At 38.5% G+C, this 16036-nt stretch overlaps 2 protein-coding genes across 8 annotated transcripts in view; one reads left to right on the forward strand and one right to left on the reverse strand.

The window, feature by feature from the left end:
* The window catches only part of Erap1 (endoplasmic reticulum aminopeptidase 1), a 29780-nt gene extending 27191 nt beyond the window's left edge, over positions 1-2589 (forward strand). The window contains exon 19 of the mRNA XM_010621852.2: positions 2406-2589. Within this exon, the coding sequence (XP_010620154.1) occupies positions 2406-2415 (10 nt within the window). The 3' untranslated portion in view covers positions 2416-2589. The remainder of the gene's footprint in view (positions 1-2405) is intronic.
* Cast (calpastatin) overlaps positions 1-16036 on the reverse strand; it is a 118844-nt gene that overhangs the window by 3011 nt on the left and 99797 nt on the right. For all 7 annotated transcript variants that reach the window (XM_010621846.2, XM_010621847.2, XM_010621848.2 and 4 more), the window contains 10 exons: positions 14629-14730; positions 14063-14146; positions 12025-12075; positions 11460-11531; positions 8586-8684; positions 5892-5996; positions 4430-4522; positions 3158-3202; positions 2495-2587; positions 271-342 (listed from right to left, as the gene is read on the reverse strand). In XM_010621846.2, coding sequence (XP_010620148.1) covers positions 271-342; positions 2495-2587; positions 3158-3202; positions 4430-4522; positions 5892-5996; positions 8586-8684; positions 11460-11531; positions 12025-12075; positions 14063-14146; positions 14629-14730 — 816 coding nt within the window. The remainder of the gene's footprint in view (positions 1-270; positions 343-2494; positions 2588-3157; positions 3203-4429; positions 4523-5891; positions 5997-8585; positions 8685-11459; positions 11532-12024; positions 12076-14062; positions 14147-14628; positions 14731-16036) is intronic.

Consider the following 16036-nt stretch of genomic DNA (forward strand, 5'->3'; position numbering starts at 1 on the left):
TATATATATATGTGTGTGTGTGTAAATATATATATATATATATGTAAATACACACACACAAATATACACACCCACACTCACATAAAGATATATAGATATATAGCTTTTAAAAATTCATTTCATTAGTGAAGTATGCCAAGGTATAGATAGTGCTTAAATGTCTTTTATTCTAAATATTTTAAAACAAGAAACTAAATTGCTAAAAGGATAAATCCCATTTTCATGTAATTCCTGAACTAATTTGTAGTGCATTTATTTGCTCACGCTTACCTTTGCCGAATCCTTTGCTTTACTTTCATTCTTGGGTGCTTTGGAACTGGAAGCACCCTTCTTGTTCTTGTCCTAAAGCAAAGGAAATGCAGTAATGCTATTGTTATCATCAATCCATCAAGCAATGAACCCACTGGCTGCAGTCGAATTAAACTCGACTGTTCCTTTTTGTGGCCTGTAGATCTCCAATTTAATTAAATAATAACATTTCAGTAACTATTTTTTAAACAATAGTGAATTTACACAGAAGTGCTTAAGAGAGGAGATAAAAAGACTAAAACTAAGTATGAAATGTGAGTCACATTGGTATTCTGCTAATTGCTGTGACAGAAGATTCATCCAGACCCTATTCTGTTCACCAAAAATATAAGAGATATCTGTTACCAAAAATATAAGAGATAACAAGTATTAGTGAAGGTGTGTAGAAAAGAGAACCCTAATACACTGCTGTTGAGAACGGAGGTTCCTAAAGAAATTAAACATAAAATGATCATTCAACCTAGAAATTCCTGTCCCAGGTGTATACCTAAAAGAGATGAAAGCATCATCTCTTAAAGATATCTGCAGTCCCATGTTCACTGCAGTATTATTTACAACAGCAAAAAATATCAAAATGAACTAAATACACTTAGAGGAATACACACACACACACACACACACACACACACACACTTCCTCTTCAGCCTTTAAAAAAGATCCTGCTATTTGTCACAACACGGATGCATCTGAGGGTGATGGTGTTAAGTGAATTATGTCAGATATGGACAGAACAGTACTGCATGATCTCACTTAGAAAACAATAAAAAGTACTCAGATACACAGACAGATAATGCAAGTGTGGTTACCATGGCTGAGGCAGAGTGAGAAGGAATCGTGGAGAGGTAAAGTCAGAGGAAACAAAACAGCAAAGTAGGATGAGCAAGCCTAGAGATCTAGTGTACACTATGAAGACTAAACTTAAAAATTATTTTGTATTAGAGACTTTTATTCAATAAGTAGATTTTAGATTCTCTTGTCTCAAAAAAGTATTGGAGTGACATAATGTTAACTGCTTCACTGTAGCAATCATTTTACTGTCTGTCTATTCCATAACACCATCATGTAAAACTCAAATACATGCATAATCAATTGTTGAAAAACAAAACAAAAAACCCAGAGCTTGTCTCCCTCTATCAGACTGCCTTTTATGTGCCAATAAACCAAAACCAAGACACTATTTTCAGTGTCATGGTGCAGAAATGTAGCAACAAAAACAACTGCAAAGAGTTGCAATCAGTTATGTATGAAAATAAAGTTCATTTACTAACAATGATATTATTTAGGAGTTTCCAGGAGTGTGAAACAGGAGGCTGAGGTGATCTAGAAATTAAATCACTCACTAAGGAAAGGCTACAACTCAGCAGTTGAGCTGGGCTTAACAACAGCTCCAAAGCAAACACCTGCAGAATTTATTCTTCTGAAAACCACAATTGGGATGCTCATTTCACTTGTATTTGATGTACAAGGGTATGGTTAATAAGAGAACCCCACACCTATTGACTTGCACATTAGCTTTCCATTCACTTTTGATCACATTTTAGCACCTACTAAATACCAGGCATTTGGATAATGCTGAGCAAGAAGTCACAGACTCATCACTACCATAGAACAGCATGGCTCAGTGGTGCACTAGACATGTGATGACAGGGAACCAGCGCACGGAGAAGGTGAGGGAGAAGCTGCTAAACTTGGCCTGGGGAGGCAGGAGAGTGAGAGGTCTCCCCAAAGAAGTAGGTACTTGAAAAGAGTCCTGAGGGATGAGGAAAAGTCAACCAGCTGGGCCGAGAGGAAAAGGGAAGAAAACTCCAGAGAGCAGATGGGCAGGAGAGAGCCTAGGGAGTGAGGGACCACTGTCATCGTAGACAAGCACAGTGTTAACTGTCACATCACAATATGGCAATGAAAAATGGTAGCCTTGGAAATTCCAGAGAAACATGGAAAACACTGGTGAAAAGATGTTAAGCAATGTGTTACAAATGGACTATAGGCACAACTTTGTAAAACATACCTGCAGGAAAAGACCAAGGAAATGTACCAAATAATACTGATTGTAATGGTGGTAGAATTCTACATATGTTCTCTCTTTTTTTTTTTAGTTCTCTATAGTTTGGAATTACATATATGTGCACACTCACGGAAACACCCATCTGTATATTTCAAAGAAAGTCTGTATGAGAAACACGACCTTTGCTGTGTTGGGTGAGGGTTCCGCAGTTGAGGGACAGCTGTCCAGATCTCCTGAGAGGACATCGATGGGGTCTTTGTCATCTGCGGGCTTCTGAGATATTAACAGAAATAACCACCATGAAGGAGCACAGGGAAAATGCTCCAGGGGCCATTTTCCCACATCATTTAAAAATGAAAGATGTACAGTTAAGAAAAAGAAAATCTTGCTGACATTCTTTTCCTTAGAGAATATAAAGGAATCAATAAAACATCAAAGTTTTGATAACTTTATTTTCTTCTCTTTAATGTAAGTATTCTCACCTGGAAAATAGTATTCCATGCCTTACAGGGCTTTTGTGAGTAATAAATAACAGGCCAGTAGCACACATACACTTATATGCATAACTAGGTATATAGGACCCAGCGCAGGGTAGGCGTTCAATAAATGTTAGTGTTTTTTTTTTTTTGGTATCAGGGATCAAACTTGGGGCCTTGCACTTGTGAGGCAGGCAGCAGAACCACTGAGCTAAATCCCCAGCTCAATGTTAGTTCTTTTAAAAAGTGATCAGAAGGTGTCACCAAACATGTAGTAATAAAGAATAAACTTTAAAAATTTTTAAAAATGCAAAATAAAGCTATTAATTTCAAAAATCTAATGGAACTATGATACTGTGGTATTTACCTTTGATTCTTTTGACTTCTTGGTAGGTGGCTTTGCTGGTTTGTTCTAAAAAACAAGGCAGACTACTGGTTAAGCATAGATCTTTCTAAAGACTTACTTGGGGATTGTCAGTATTTACAAAATACTGTGCAGTGACTTGGATAAGATGGCACTGAGATTTGTAATAACTGATAAAGCTGGGACTGTATCATTTTTTTCTACTAACTTAGCTTTACCCAATAACTATTTCAGTAGCTTTAGGGAAAATGTAACACAGACACTAGAAACTTTCTGCTATCAGGTGTTACAATTTTTAATCCCATTTCAATGATTACAAAAGGAACCTGCGTTTTCATATCTTATTAAACTCACCGCACTTTGAAAGGATCTGATTACTTTGCAGACAGGATTGTAAATACAACGCCAGGAATTAGCCCATCTTCAAAAGCAAGAGCACTGGATAATACATTCCCCCACAGAGCATGAGCAGAGGTAGTACCACCACGGGAGAGGGGAGGAGATTCTTAGGAGGATGCAGAAGCACTGCCTAGAGGAATATTTCATGGAATTGAGGAGACCTGATGCCCAGACAGAAAGTACGGAACCTGAGGGCACCCGCCACACGAATGGGTACAGAAAGAGAAGGATGTACCTCAGACTTCCTTCGACTTGATGAGCGGCCTGGAACAGCGTTATTTATTAACTCAGAAGCAGGACAGGGGAAACAGGAAGTGGGGGCAGGCTAACCTATGAAAATCAGGGTTCTACGTTAAGGATAAAAAGTGAGGGACTTTGACAGTGAAGCGGGACTTGTGACTGTGACCATGGTGTTCCCTGTCCTCTGTGGTGGAGGAGAGGGGTCTTGAAGTTGCCATATTTATGTGTCCTATTAAATAACCCAACGTGAGCCCCTTCTCTGCTTTTCTTAAATAGAGACTGCTTCCTTTGAAATCCCTTGGCTGTGGTTATTTTTACAGCCTTTCCTTGAAACAATAATTCTTCTTTCTACATTTCTAGGAATCCCTATTAAGCATCCATGAATAACTGGCCGTCAGTCAACTCTGTTTATGCCGCAGGGCCCAACTATGAATACAAAATGATGTTTGCTCGAATAAATATTAACAGAAATCTAGAGAGTCTTGCTTGTCACTGCCAGGGGCACATTAAAAGCAGTCGGTCATAATACATTTTTATGCTATTGTACAAGCGCGCATCCTGTATTCATTTCAAGAGGGGTTGTAAATGAAAAAGCTTTGCAGCATAAACCCAGTCCAGTGGTTTGCCTCGGGTTACCTGCCCGTCGCCGTCCAGGAGATGTCTGTATTCAGGCGGGATGGTGTCATCCCTTTCGCCCAGCTTGTCTCTGTGCTCAGCCTTAGCTTTTTCCTAGGAACATCACCAGATATAATCACCATTCATTGCATTCTTCACACAGAAATCCCTTCATCACTCATTTATTGTACTTTTCTCAGGCAAACCATATGGCCTGTTTTCATTTTTTTAAGCAACAGAACAACAAAACGGATGCAATGGACAGCTGGTGAAAACACACAAACCCACATGTTTCTGCGTCAGCCTGTCTATAGTTTCTCTGCTGGTATTTTAAATTGAAATGGAGGGTTAAATAATTGTCCTCAGAAACTACGTTTGCAATTATTTTTAAGACCAAAGGTACAAAATGGTGTTTTTTTTTTTTTTCCTGTTTGAGTTTTACTTTTCCAATGAAAAAACAGGTCACTGTACCTTGGCATATAAGGAGGTTATACTTACTACTTGGAATATTTTTTAAGCAATGATGAAGGAGCAGGATAGCAGTAAATCTGAATGGATGCATCAGTGTTTCCTGGGCTGCAGTTTTGTTTTGATTTTTTGTACTGGGAATCGAACTCAGGACCTCACACTTGCCAGACAGGCTCTGTGCCATTGAGAGACATCCCGACCCTGGGCTACTGGTGAGAAGCTGGGGCCATCTCAGCATCCCCACCGTGAAGCGAGGCTGGTCTTCAGCCAGATTCTATGGTCTATACAGAGATGTTTTTTCCTGCATTGTTATAATTTTTCTTTCCAAATACAGGTCAATTTCACATCAGTATTCTTACAATAAGAATAGAATCAAGATCTAAGGAACTTTGAAAGGCTCTGTCTTGGGGATACTGCTTGGGCTGGACAATTAATTACTTCTTGGTTCCAAAGCATGATCCAGACAGCTGAAATGGATTGCTAAGTACTGCGTACTAGTTAGCTTACATAAAGTGAGCATCTACTGTACAAAATATATGGAGTTAACTATGTGCTTCCAGACACACTCCTAGCCCAATGCTCTCTCATTCAGAGGTTGAACTCATTTAGTAAGGCCTGGGGAGAAGGCTGCTGGAGAAACTACCAACTGTAACCTCTACCACTACAAGCACAGGATGTGTCCATTAAATGGTGCATGTACATGTATATGAAGTGTATGATGTCCTTACTCTCAGACAAGACCAAGGAAAGTTAATGCAAGAAGATAACGAAGCTAAGAAAGCAAGCTCTGCTTTTCTGTTCTCAGAAACAGAACACAGTGTGTAATGGAATCTGTGCCATAAATATAACCTTCAGTGAGAAATAAGGAAATCCACATAAACCATAGAACAGGGAAAAAAATGAAACGAGTATTTCTGGACAATGGAAAAAATGTCTTTTTTCCTTTTCTGTTAAAGGTAGGGTATTTTATGCTGTAAAAACATTAAAATTGCACTGATTAGTGATTTTCTTTTACCTTTACTTTATCCTCCATTGGTTTGTTCTCATCTGGGTCAGGCTGCCTTTGTCCAAGGCTGTCAGAAAGTTTATCCAAAGCATCATCAAGTTCTTTGTCACTCTTCTAAAAAGTAAGCAATTCTGGATTAGTCACTGTTTGGCTAAACTGGAAAACTGCATCAGAAGCGAATCCGTCCAGTAGCCCCGTCTTTTAAGGACTAGTTTATTGGAAGAGCAAGACACCTGGGAATGTGACTGGGACATAAACAGAATCAGAGAAGTGCTGCGAGGGAAAGGGAGAAAAAGCAGCCACATCTTCAAGCTAATAATAGGGTTGGAGGACAAATGCTGTCCACCCACCTGCCCAGCTCCTGGTGATTAACCCCCTCCAGCCTGTGAAAGTCTTAGTGACAGTGTCAGGGACCACATTCCAGCAAGAGACCTAATGGAGATCACCTAGAGGGTCTCGATTCAAATGAACCAATATTTTCATTTTGAAATTAAACATGACAAAAAAAAAAAAAAAACACCTGGATATGATAATCCTCTGATGTCAGGTGTTTAACAAGCAGAATTTTTGAAAACTGGATGAACATTCCTTTGGCTTTATGAGCACACTCTACGATCAGATCCAGAGGGGTACATTTCATTGAGTACAGCAGGATCAAGTACGGGCTGTGGAAAGCCATGGAAGCCAGTGCCCAATACCTCCGTGAACACAAAACCTCAGAGACAATCTGGTACCACAAGAGTGTAGAGGGCTTCTCTGCCACATTGGGGATAAGGGGCTTCAAAAGACCGAGGAGAAATTCTGAACTGGCGGGCAATCTGAAACAATTTATTTCCCTGAACATTGGCTTACTGTATGATTCAGGTGGAGGAAATCTCTCTGAGCCTAAATTTCCTGAGCTGTGAAATGTGAATAATAATGCTACTTATAAGTTGATGAGAGGACTCGATGTTGGCAACCAGTAAATTATACATTCTCATTAAGAATATTATAGTGAAATCTCAAGAACATTTTTCAAGACATTTTTCTAAAACAATGTAGGTGTTTAATATCTACATTATACAGGACATCCTGCTGGGTTCTATCCAACACTACAGAGAATTTTCCAGTTATTTTAAGTTTTATCCAGTTTTATTTGGCACCCATAACAATGTTCTGGATAACCTGGCAGGATTTTTTTTTTTTTGGGAAACAAATCTGAAGTCAAGTTGTTAAAGGGAACCCAGGTCTCTGCATTGAATTTTTCCTTGTCATGCTCGATCACATCCAAAATCTTCCATGTTCTTCTGAATCAGGTTTTCCTGTTGGGCAATTTTATTGTACAGCTCTTTAAACACAACTCAGGATATGTTCAGTGTCACTGCTGATGATGGTCTGACACCCCCAGAAAACAAAGCTCACAGGAATTATGACGTTTCGGTTGACTCTTTGATACTCAAGTATATTTATGTAAATGAAGTTTTTTAACCTAGTTTTAGTGACATCATCAAATAAAACTAACTTAAAACTAGACGCTGTTGGGAAAATGATGTGAGAAGAATCATTGTGAAGGCGAAAGGCTTTTGATTGTTAATATTACTAATAACCTCAATTAAGGCAAAAACCCTCTGGCTTGTGTACATATAAGGATGAACATGCAGAAGAGTTATTATGGATTCTTTCTTCCTGTTGCATGGGGATTTTCATCATTGTGGATATGTTCACACACACATGCATAGGCACACACACACACGCGCGCACGCGTGCTCGCGTGATGTTTTGCTGGTTTAAGCTCTTCGTTAGAGTTCAGGCTCATAGCTGCTAATGGTAGAGCTTCCTGGGGCCCAGTCTGGACTCTGTCAGCTGTGCCTCTGGATATTTTCGGATGATCTTGAGCTGAACCAGCAGGATGAAAAATGCATTCGAATCTCAAACTACAGCACTAAGTAAGCTTTGATGCTACATCAAAAAGAAAGAAAGCACAGCTGACTTCAGGACAGCGAGTTCATTCATCTCCATCTAGCAAACAAGGCACAATTCTCAACCAGAGAGGATGGTGACCTGGTGTAAGGAAACCCCTTCATCTTTGATGCTGTGGATAATGTATAATTTGGCACTGCACAGATAATTAATCAAGAAAGTCTGGAAAAAGCTCTGGTCCCACAGCCTTGCCTCAGAGCATGTAAATAATTAAAACAATATTGACGCTCAGGTTTTTCTACTGCTAGCATGAAAATGACAAAGTTTTACTAGTATGAATGAGAAGAAAACAATGCCATTTCATGAAACGTTTGTACATTTTTTTGGCGATGCTGAAACACTAAATAAGTGCATAAAATAAATGATGTTAAACACTGGATAGAAAATTACAGCATGTAAAAAATCATAAAGAAAAAAATCAATTACCGAGCAAAGTAAGAAAATTTAAAAATCTAGTACGCAATATATACATGATGCTTATTCCACATTTGCAATTCTGCTAAAGCAACAGTAATATTAAGTTTCTTGACTGTACTATCATATATTTCCATTTATTCATTTTACAGATATTCTCTTCCTGAATCATCTTCCTGAATGACAAATCTAAGCTCTTCAGAAATGGAGGGTACATGATCTTTCTAAATAATTTTGTCTATTTGATTTTCTCTGAGCAACTGTCCTATTTTATTTCTCGTTGCGGTTCCTAGAACAAACATTCATCTCCGAATACGATATGACACTCACCGCAGTGTCTGGGGGTGGGCCTGCTGCGTGGGTGGCTGAAGCCGGGGTTTGGGAAACCACTTCAGAGACGACAGCAGAAAGTTTAGCATCGTCAAACTTCTTTCATTAAGAAAAAAAAATTATCAGTAATATGTTGTACAGAACATTATGCCCACAATGCCATAACTTCAAATACAACTCTTAAGAAACCTTTATGACTGTTCATTCTTTAGATTCAAATAGCAAATAATCTTAAAAGCAATTTTTCTGCTTCCTTTGCCATCACATTATTTTAAATGATTTTATTTCATATTTATTCTTGTAAATGTTTTTCAATAATCTAATGACCTAGAGTTCTGTGATTTATTTACATATATCCTGTTGCACATTTAAGGTATTCAACATTTTTCAACTTTTTCATAATTAGTTGCTCTATGTAAGTGCTAGAAATGAATCTTTTTATAGTATTATCTACTTGGTATTCCACTAAACTTCTCAGAAATGGCTAGGAGTTCATACTGCTTTAACAAAGACTGAGCATATATATTTCCCGTGGTCTTGCTTGCAGAAAAATTAAGATTTTCATCACATGGTGACATTTTAGCAATTTTTTTACATCTACAAATTTAAGTGATTTTAGTCAGCATTCAATGAGGTTTTAAGATGTGGACCATAATCACTTGTAGAAACAGCTATGGAACATCACCTTTCGGTGACATTCTTGTGTCACATGAAAACTATCTCAGTGTTACATATTTAAAAGAATTATCTTTAAACATATGATGGAAAGAAAATTTAAGAACAGTTCTACTCTCCTCTTCAGTTTTCCCTTGTTTAGGCTTTACAAATTGTTCTACTTTGGTTTTTTTTTCTGTTTAAAATGTCATAGAAAATTGTTGCCAATGATGTTTCCTAATACTTTAATTTAGCTCTTTTACTAGTTGTCATATGTTCAAATTTTGGAATTAAATTTTACTTTATTTTAAAGTTTTTTTTCCCTATTATATCTGCTAGTGCTTTATAAAATATTAAACATTCATAAAAACCAACAAATGACTGGATTTGACCAATCAATAACTGAATTGATCTCTTACCATAACTGTTACCTTGCTCTCGTTTTGAAATTTTACTTGCAAGATTTTTCTTCTCTCTTACATTTGCCGGCATCTTAGAAAGCATTAGTTTTTTAAAATTCAACAAACCATGCGACTGTTTTCATTTCCTGGGGTGCTTAGTGCTATACTTAGTGCTATGTTCTATACTTCCTAGGCTTTTTTAGGGTAGTTACTTTTTTAGAAACAAACTCTAAATTCAACAAACATTTGATTTATCAAGTTTTTCTTTCCATTACGGATAAAAGCATTATCATGATCTATTATGATAATAGAAGCATCTCACAACTACTGCTTTGGCCATGTCTCAAAGATTTTAATTTGAAACATCTTGATTTTTTTTTAAAAATAGTCTACTCTGGGGCCGGGGATTTAGCTCAGTGGTGCCACGCCTGCCTAGGTCCTGAGTTCCTAAAATAGCCTATTCTGAATTTAGATCCTGATTTCAATATTATTAGAGAAATATTTTTAAATTTCCATCTTTAAATAGAATTTCTGTTCCATTTTATTATGATTAATGAACATAATATAAATCATTTCTCCCCAAAGTTCTTGGGACCATTCCCCAAATGATTTTCTGGTTTGACCATGTGGTTTTTTATTAAATCTGTTTTATTAACTATACTGTTGGCACTATTAATTATTTTCCTTTGCTAGACTGTTAATTTTTTTAAGAGTAGTAATTTATAAGGGTTTTTAAAAAAAATCTCAAATCATTTCTCTTCTTAAACACCTTCTCAAGGTGAATGTGGTGATGTCATATAAATTCAATGCTCCAGTTTCAGTTCCTAAAAGAGCTATAACTATGGTAGTAATAATAATGTCAGTCATAAAGAGAAAGAAAACTAAGGCTTACGCACCATAGCTGGCTTACATGGTCTCCGCTGTTGCAATGAGAAGATTCCGTATTCCTGGGATACTACTCGTACTGTCTCTTTCCCTATATCTTACAGTCAGCCTCTAAGTCAGGCCTGGGTGCCTCTCTGAGATATGTTCTGCTTATATGGAGGAACTCAGGAGGAAGGTCCTCGGCTAGTGCCTGCATGGCATGGTGCTTTTAGGGGTGCAGTGAGGAGTTTATGCTGGGTAGCAACCCCTTTCTGAGGGCTTACTGCCTCAGCAAGAGCAAATACTCAGGCAACTCCAAGGAATCATCATTTCTTACTCTAGATTCCAACTGATAAATTTTCTATGCCGTTATCCACATAGGACTCTGATAAAGTGTTTTCCAACTGACTGCCCATAATATATTCAGTGGCTTAGAAACTGTTAATAGATAACCGAGACCTTAGAGACTTTTATAAGTTTGAGAACTCTTAACAGAGTTGTATGCATGCCTATGGCAAGACATAAACATCCTACATAAAGAAGCCCACTTGGCATTTATTATTCAACATCATCCAAACATTCCTGCAAAAGAATGCCCTTAGGAGGACTATTATGCATGGAGCTAAGTTTGCTTAGGAAGAAATTTGGAAAATGATAACTATTAGAAATAACAGATAATGTGATCTACAAAATGATTCTGGATAAATTGAAACTTACATTCTTTTTCCTGTGAGGAACTGGTGATATAAGTACATGTTCAGTGGTCCAGTTAGGAGACTGTGGAAACACTATCTACTGTTACAGAACAAAATTTCCGGGTGGAACACATTTTTATGGGTCACAGTAGGTTGAGGACCATTAATTTTATAACTGTTTCTTTAGCTCCCAAGTCAGACTATAGGGTACAAGTTTCCATTTATTTCTACCAAAAATAAGGTAGGAGTCTGGGACTTACAAGAGAGGAGGTATCTGCAGGACTGGAGAAATCCCGAGACAGTGCATCGAGAAGAAAGTCATCACTCAAGGGCTGCAAAACCCGGAAAAAGTATCAACAAAAACGACCAACATCTGTCTGCACTTGCAAATGTTGTCCATATTACATGCCAATCAGCCCAAACTTTTTAAATGTACAACTCAATAGTTTTATTCAATGATATTCAACGGTATCCAAATATATATTAAACTATCAAGATCAATATTTGAAAATATTTATTACCTCCAAAGACAACTGTATGTTTTGGCTATCAACTGTAATCCCCAATCCCCAAGCAACCACTGATTTACTTTTTGCCCCCTATGTCTTCCTAGACATTTCCATGTAAGTGGATTCATGTAATGTGTGGTGTTTTGAGACTGGCTTCTTTCATCTATCATAATGGTTTCAAGAATCATCCATAGTGTATTACACTTCAGTACTTCATTCCCTTTTAGGACTGAATACCATTCTGTTTCTTCCCAAATTATCAGTTAGTAAACAGTGCCAGGAGAGAGATATACTCATAGAAAACTGGTTTGCTTACTGGAAGTGGTTTCTTGGCCTCTTTTGGCAGGAGTGGTTTTCCATCTTTATCCTATTTAGGGGGGAAAACACCACTGAATCATTGCATACTTTATCCCCACAAGGAAACTTGTACCTATTACACAGAATCCATAGATTATACCTGCTGCTGTATGCTTTAAATGGGACTCATCTTTGCAGGAAACAGATTCTATCAGCAGAGAGTGCACTATTATTAAGTTCCTATCAGCTCGTTGCTCACAGGCACTAGGTATTCCCAAGGCACAGGGTCTGCACACCAATTATGCATTACTTGTGCCCAAAAAGCCCAGAGACCAGCGGTGTAGGAGAAACACACACAACCAATGTAGTGCAGTGTGTGGTGGTGTGAAGGGGATTTGTGGGACAGTGCAAGATGAGCTCCTTGCTGACCTGAGATGGGTTTTGAAGAGATTGCCTGGAAAATTCTGGCTAAATCCATAAACCATGCATCCAAATAACATGCTTTATCTATGTGCCAAGCCCCAACCTATGCCCTGGGAATGCACAGAAGATAGCAACAAGTCCTGCCCTAGGAAGCTGGCCTTGTGGACGGGAAACTCAAGGTTCAAAAAAACTTTGAAACTGTTCAAGGCTCTGAAACTCAAGGTTCAGATTTTGTCTGGCCTTACATGGCTCTAAGTGCTACTCTTGAACAAAAGGACAGAAGTGATAAATCATTTGGGCTACTAAGTGGAAGAAGATCCTGTAAATTAATGGTACATCCCATTCATCCACAGAGACACAAATCTACAGATCAAAGGATGTAGATGAAGATTTCTTCTGAGAATGTTGTCAAAGTGGGTTTTTATTCATTTTGCTGCATGTCTTTAAAATGTGTAGTACAAGAGGTCTAGAGATGTCACCTGGTTCCCTTAACATAAACTCCTCTATCTCTTTCGTTCTGCACTGCAGTTCACTTGCATCTTCTGCGCTCCTTTCAATTTGGAAGGAAAGCAGAACCTGGGCCTGTTCTTGTACCACCCGTTCACTGCAATGGCATAAATGAGCCAGGCCACACATGGGATCAGGGGGACCTTACTGCTACACAAAGTGAAACTGATCTCCCATTCTCGCGCAGTGAAAGGTGGTCTAGGGCAGTTACTCTTCATTGAAGGTTGCAGGTTAGTTGCTTTCTGCTTTCACTGAATTTCAGTAGCAGTGTTTCAGTGATTAGCTTTCCCTGACCCCTTGATTTCATGGTGGTTTCATCCTCCTCTGAACTTATTTTGCGTATTGTTAGTTATCTGTTGCTTTACAATGCTTCCAGATGTCTGCCTGATTTCTCATTTAAATGCTGATTTGTTATCCATCAACTACACTGGCATGGGGGGGTGAGGAGCAGCTCCCTGAGGGCAGACTTCAGACTTCTTCTTCCCAGCATTCAATGCTGAGGTTCACCCATCCACACATCTGCCCTGGTTAAGTGACTGCATTTCACTTATGAGGTTCACAATGGGGTCTTTCCTTCTATCACTTAATTCTATAAACCCGTACTTTAAACATAAAGGAAATGGGTCAACTTACCACTTTATTCAATGTTAAACAGGGATTCATGTTTTCAATTTACAACTAGAGTTGCAAATTTTTCCTAGTAGAAAATATGTTTCTCATTTTCTATTTCCTACCTGCATAAGGTTTTCACTTTTTTTTTTTTGGTACCAGGGATTGAACTTGGGACCTTGTGCTTGTGAGGCAGGTGACAGAACCACTGAGCTAAATCCCCGGCCTAGCATAAGGTTTTGTGCATCCTTGTATTGCAGCAAATCACATGTTTGATAGGAAAACATATGTAGCTTAGCCATTATATTTCTTTCACCTAAAGGACTGAAAAGTCCACTTATGAGTATTTTAGCTTTAGATCTGGTGTTCTAACAGGATATTTGTGGGCCAATGCTACTTAGTGTTTTAAATATTAATAAACAAGATCTTTATATTGCAGAACTATTCCCATGTCTTTTCTGTATGTATATCAAATTGATTATTCAAAATAAAACATGAAAATATCCCGGCCTGTTTACCTTGACTTCTTCTAATCTATAATCAGGAGGAATTGTTTCTTCTTTTTCACCGAGTTTTTCACGGTCTTCTTCTCTGGCTTTCTCCTGAATAAAAATCATACCATTTTCATAGTTAACATATCTTGTTTTCTATGAAGTGGATACCTGGGTGGTTAAAATTTGAAGTAAACTATTCTGTCATTAGGCTCCTACACACACGAGCCTTCCCCTGGCAATTTAATCTTTGGTACAGTATCCACTTCTAACAGGCTCAGAACATCCCACGCAGGTTGCTGGGTAAGAAGCAGACTGTAAGGAGCAGTGGGAAGCAGCTGCTTCTCCCAGTCCTCAGTGCTGGGAATACAGGTGAGCGAAGGTGAAATTCGGCACATGTGGACCTACGCGTGCTACTCATCTACTGTGGTGTTTAGACACTGGAGCTTCCTCAGGTTAAACTTATGAAGCAGGATATGTGCAGTAATAGAGAAAGTCAGCTGGTCATGTTTTGTGGATTATACTTTTTAATCAAAATTTATTGGAGAGGGCTTAATGATAATCATTTTCTTAAAGTATCTGAACTCCCCTACCTTGATTTTATCCACCACAGGTTTTCCTTCTTCTGGATCTGGCTCCTTTTTCCCCAGGCTTCCAGCCAAGGCTTCTACAGCATCATCTGGCACTGTGCTCTTCTGGAAGGACACAGGCAGAAATACTAAGTAGGAGCTGAGCCACTTACACTCTATCAAACAATTCAGAAAGGCGTGTCTTTATTTGGAGCCTAGATAAGGAGGATGTACCACCCTGTAATAATCTGAATTATCCACTGAATTAGAATTGGTGTTGAGAAACTGAAACGCTAAAAATGAGAACAAGTCTCTTACACTAAACATTAAGTGTGTGTAATTTATATACTGACATCGACGAACTTACAAAATTTATCCTGAATTTGGGTTCAGAAACAAAGGCAAGGAAGATCAGAGAAACTGAAAGCCAGGAAAGAAGAGAGAAGTGGTCTTTGTGAAGATCCTTGTATAGACGGTATAGGAAAGATTTCCAGCAAGCCAGGAAAACCTTCTTCCTCATTCTCTGTGGCGCAGCCTGGCCAGCAGGAGGGGAGGAGGAATGGGGAGTGTTTCCACTATGGGACTTCTCCCATCCGGACAACTAACCTGGCAGAACTGTGAGAGCCACCCGTTGTGGTCCAGGTGTTCAAAACGAAACATGCTCCCTCATGAGGTCAGGAGCTCTGGCCACACTGGCATTTAAAATGACCAGAAGGACACTAAGCAAAAAAGATGAAACCAGGTTTGCGATACAAGATAGCACAAGATCTGGCTTCTCCCAGCTAATGATCCATACATTAGTGGCTCATAAGAATCAAGTGAATGGTTCCTGGCCATGACTTTTCTTTTTTTTTAATAGGCTACAAAATAGAATGCATCATATATAACATGGATAAGTACCATTTATTAGACTGTTTTTTCCATTTTCTCTACTGGGATGCAATATCAATGAACTTCCTACTATTGATTTTGGTCAAACAAACACATGAAAACCCTTGGACTAGCCATTCTCAGAGTTTTTCTCTTTTGATATTGGAGATTGGGCATGCTAAGCCAACACTGTACTGCTGAGCTACACTCCCAGTCCTCAGCGTTTATTCCTGTCATGAAAATCTCTGACATCACATCAAGGGTCTACTGGACTTATAATAAAAATGTCTTCATAATAAAAATATTTTCCTACGATATTTTATTATATATTTATATATAACATAAATATATACTGACATATATGTATATGTGTATATTTCTCAGCCCTCATCCTGTTAAATAAGAACAACTGTTGCCGGGCATGGTGGTGCATGCCTATAATCCCAGCAATAGGGAGGCTGCGGCAGGAGGATCGCTGTGAGTTCAAGACCAGCCTCAGTGCATAGTGAGTTCTAGGTCAGTCTCAACTACCCAGTGAGACCCTGTCTCAAAGAACCAAAAA

The sequence above is a fragment of the Fukomys damarensis genome, unplaced genomic scaffold (genome assembly GCF_012274545.1).
Source record: "Fukomys damarensis isolate Sample0158 unplaced genomic scaffold, DMR_v1.0_HiC HiC_scaffold_3, whole genome shotgun sequence".
In the NCBI taxonomy this organism is placed as follows: domain Eukaryota; kingdom Metazoa; phylum Chordata; class Mammalia; order Rodentia; family Bathyergidae; genus Fukomys; species Fukomys damarensis.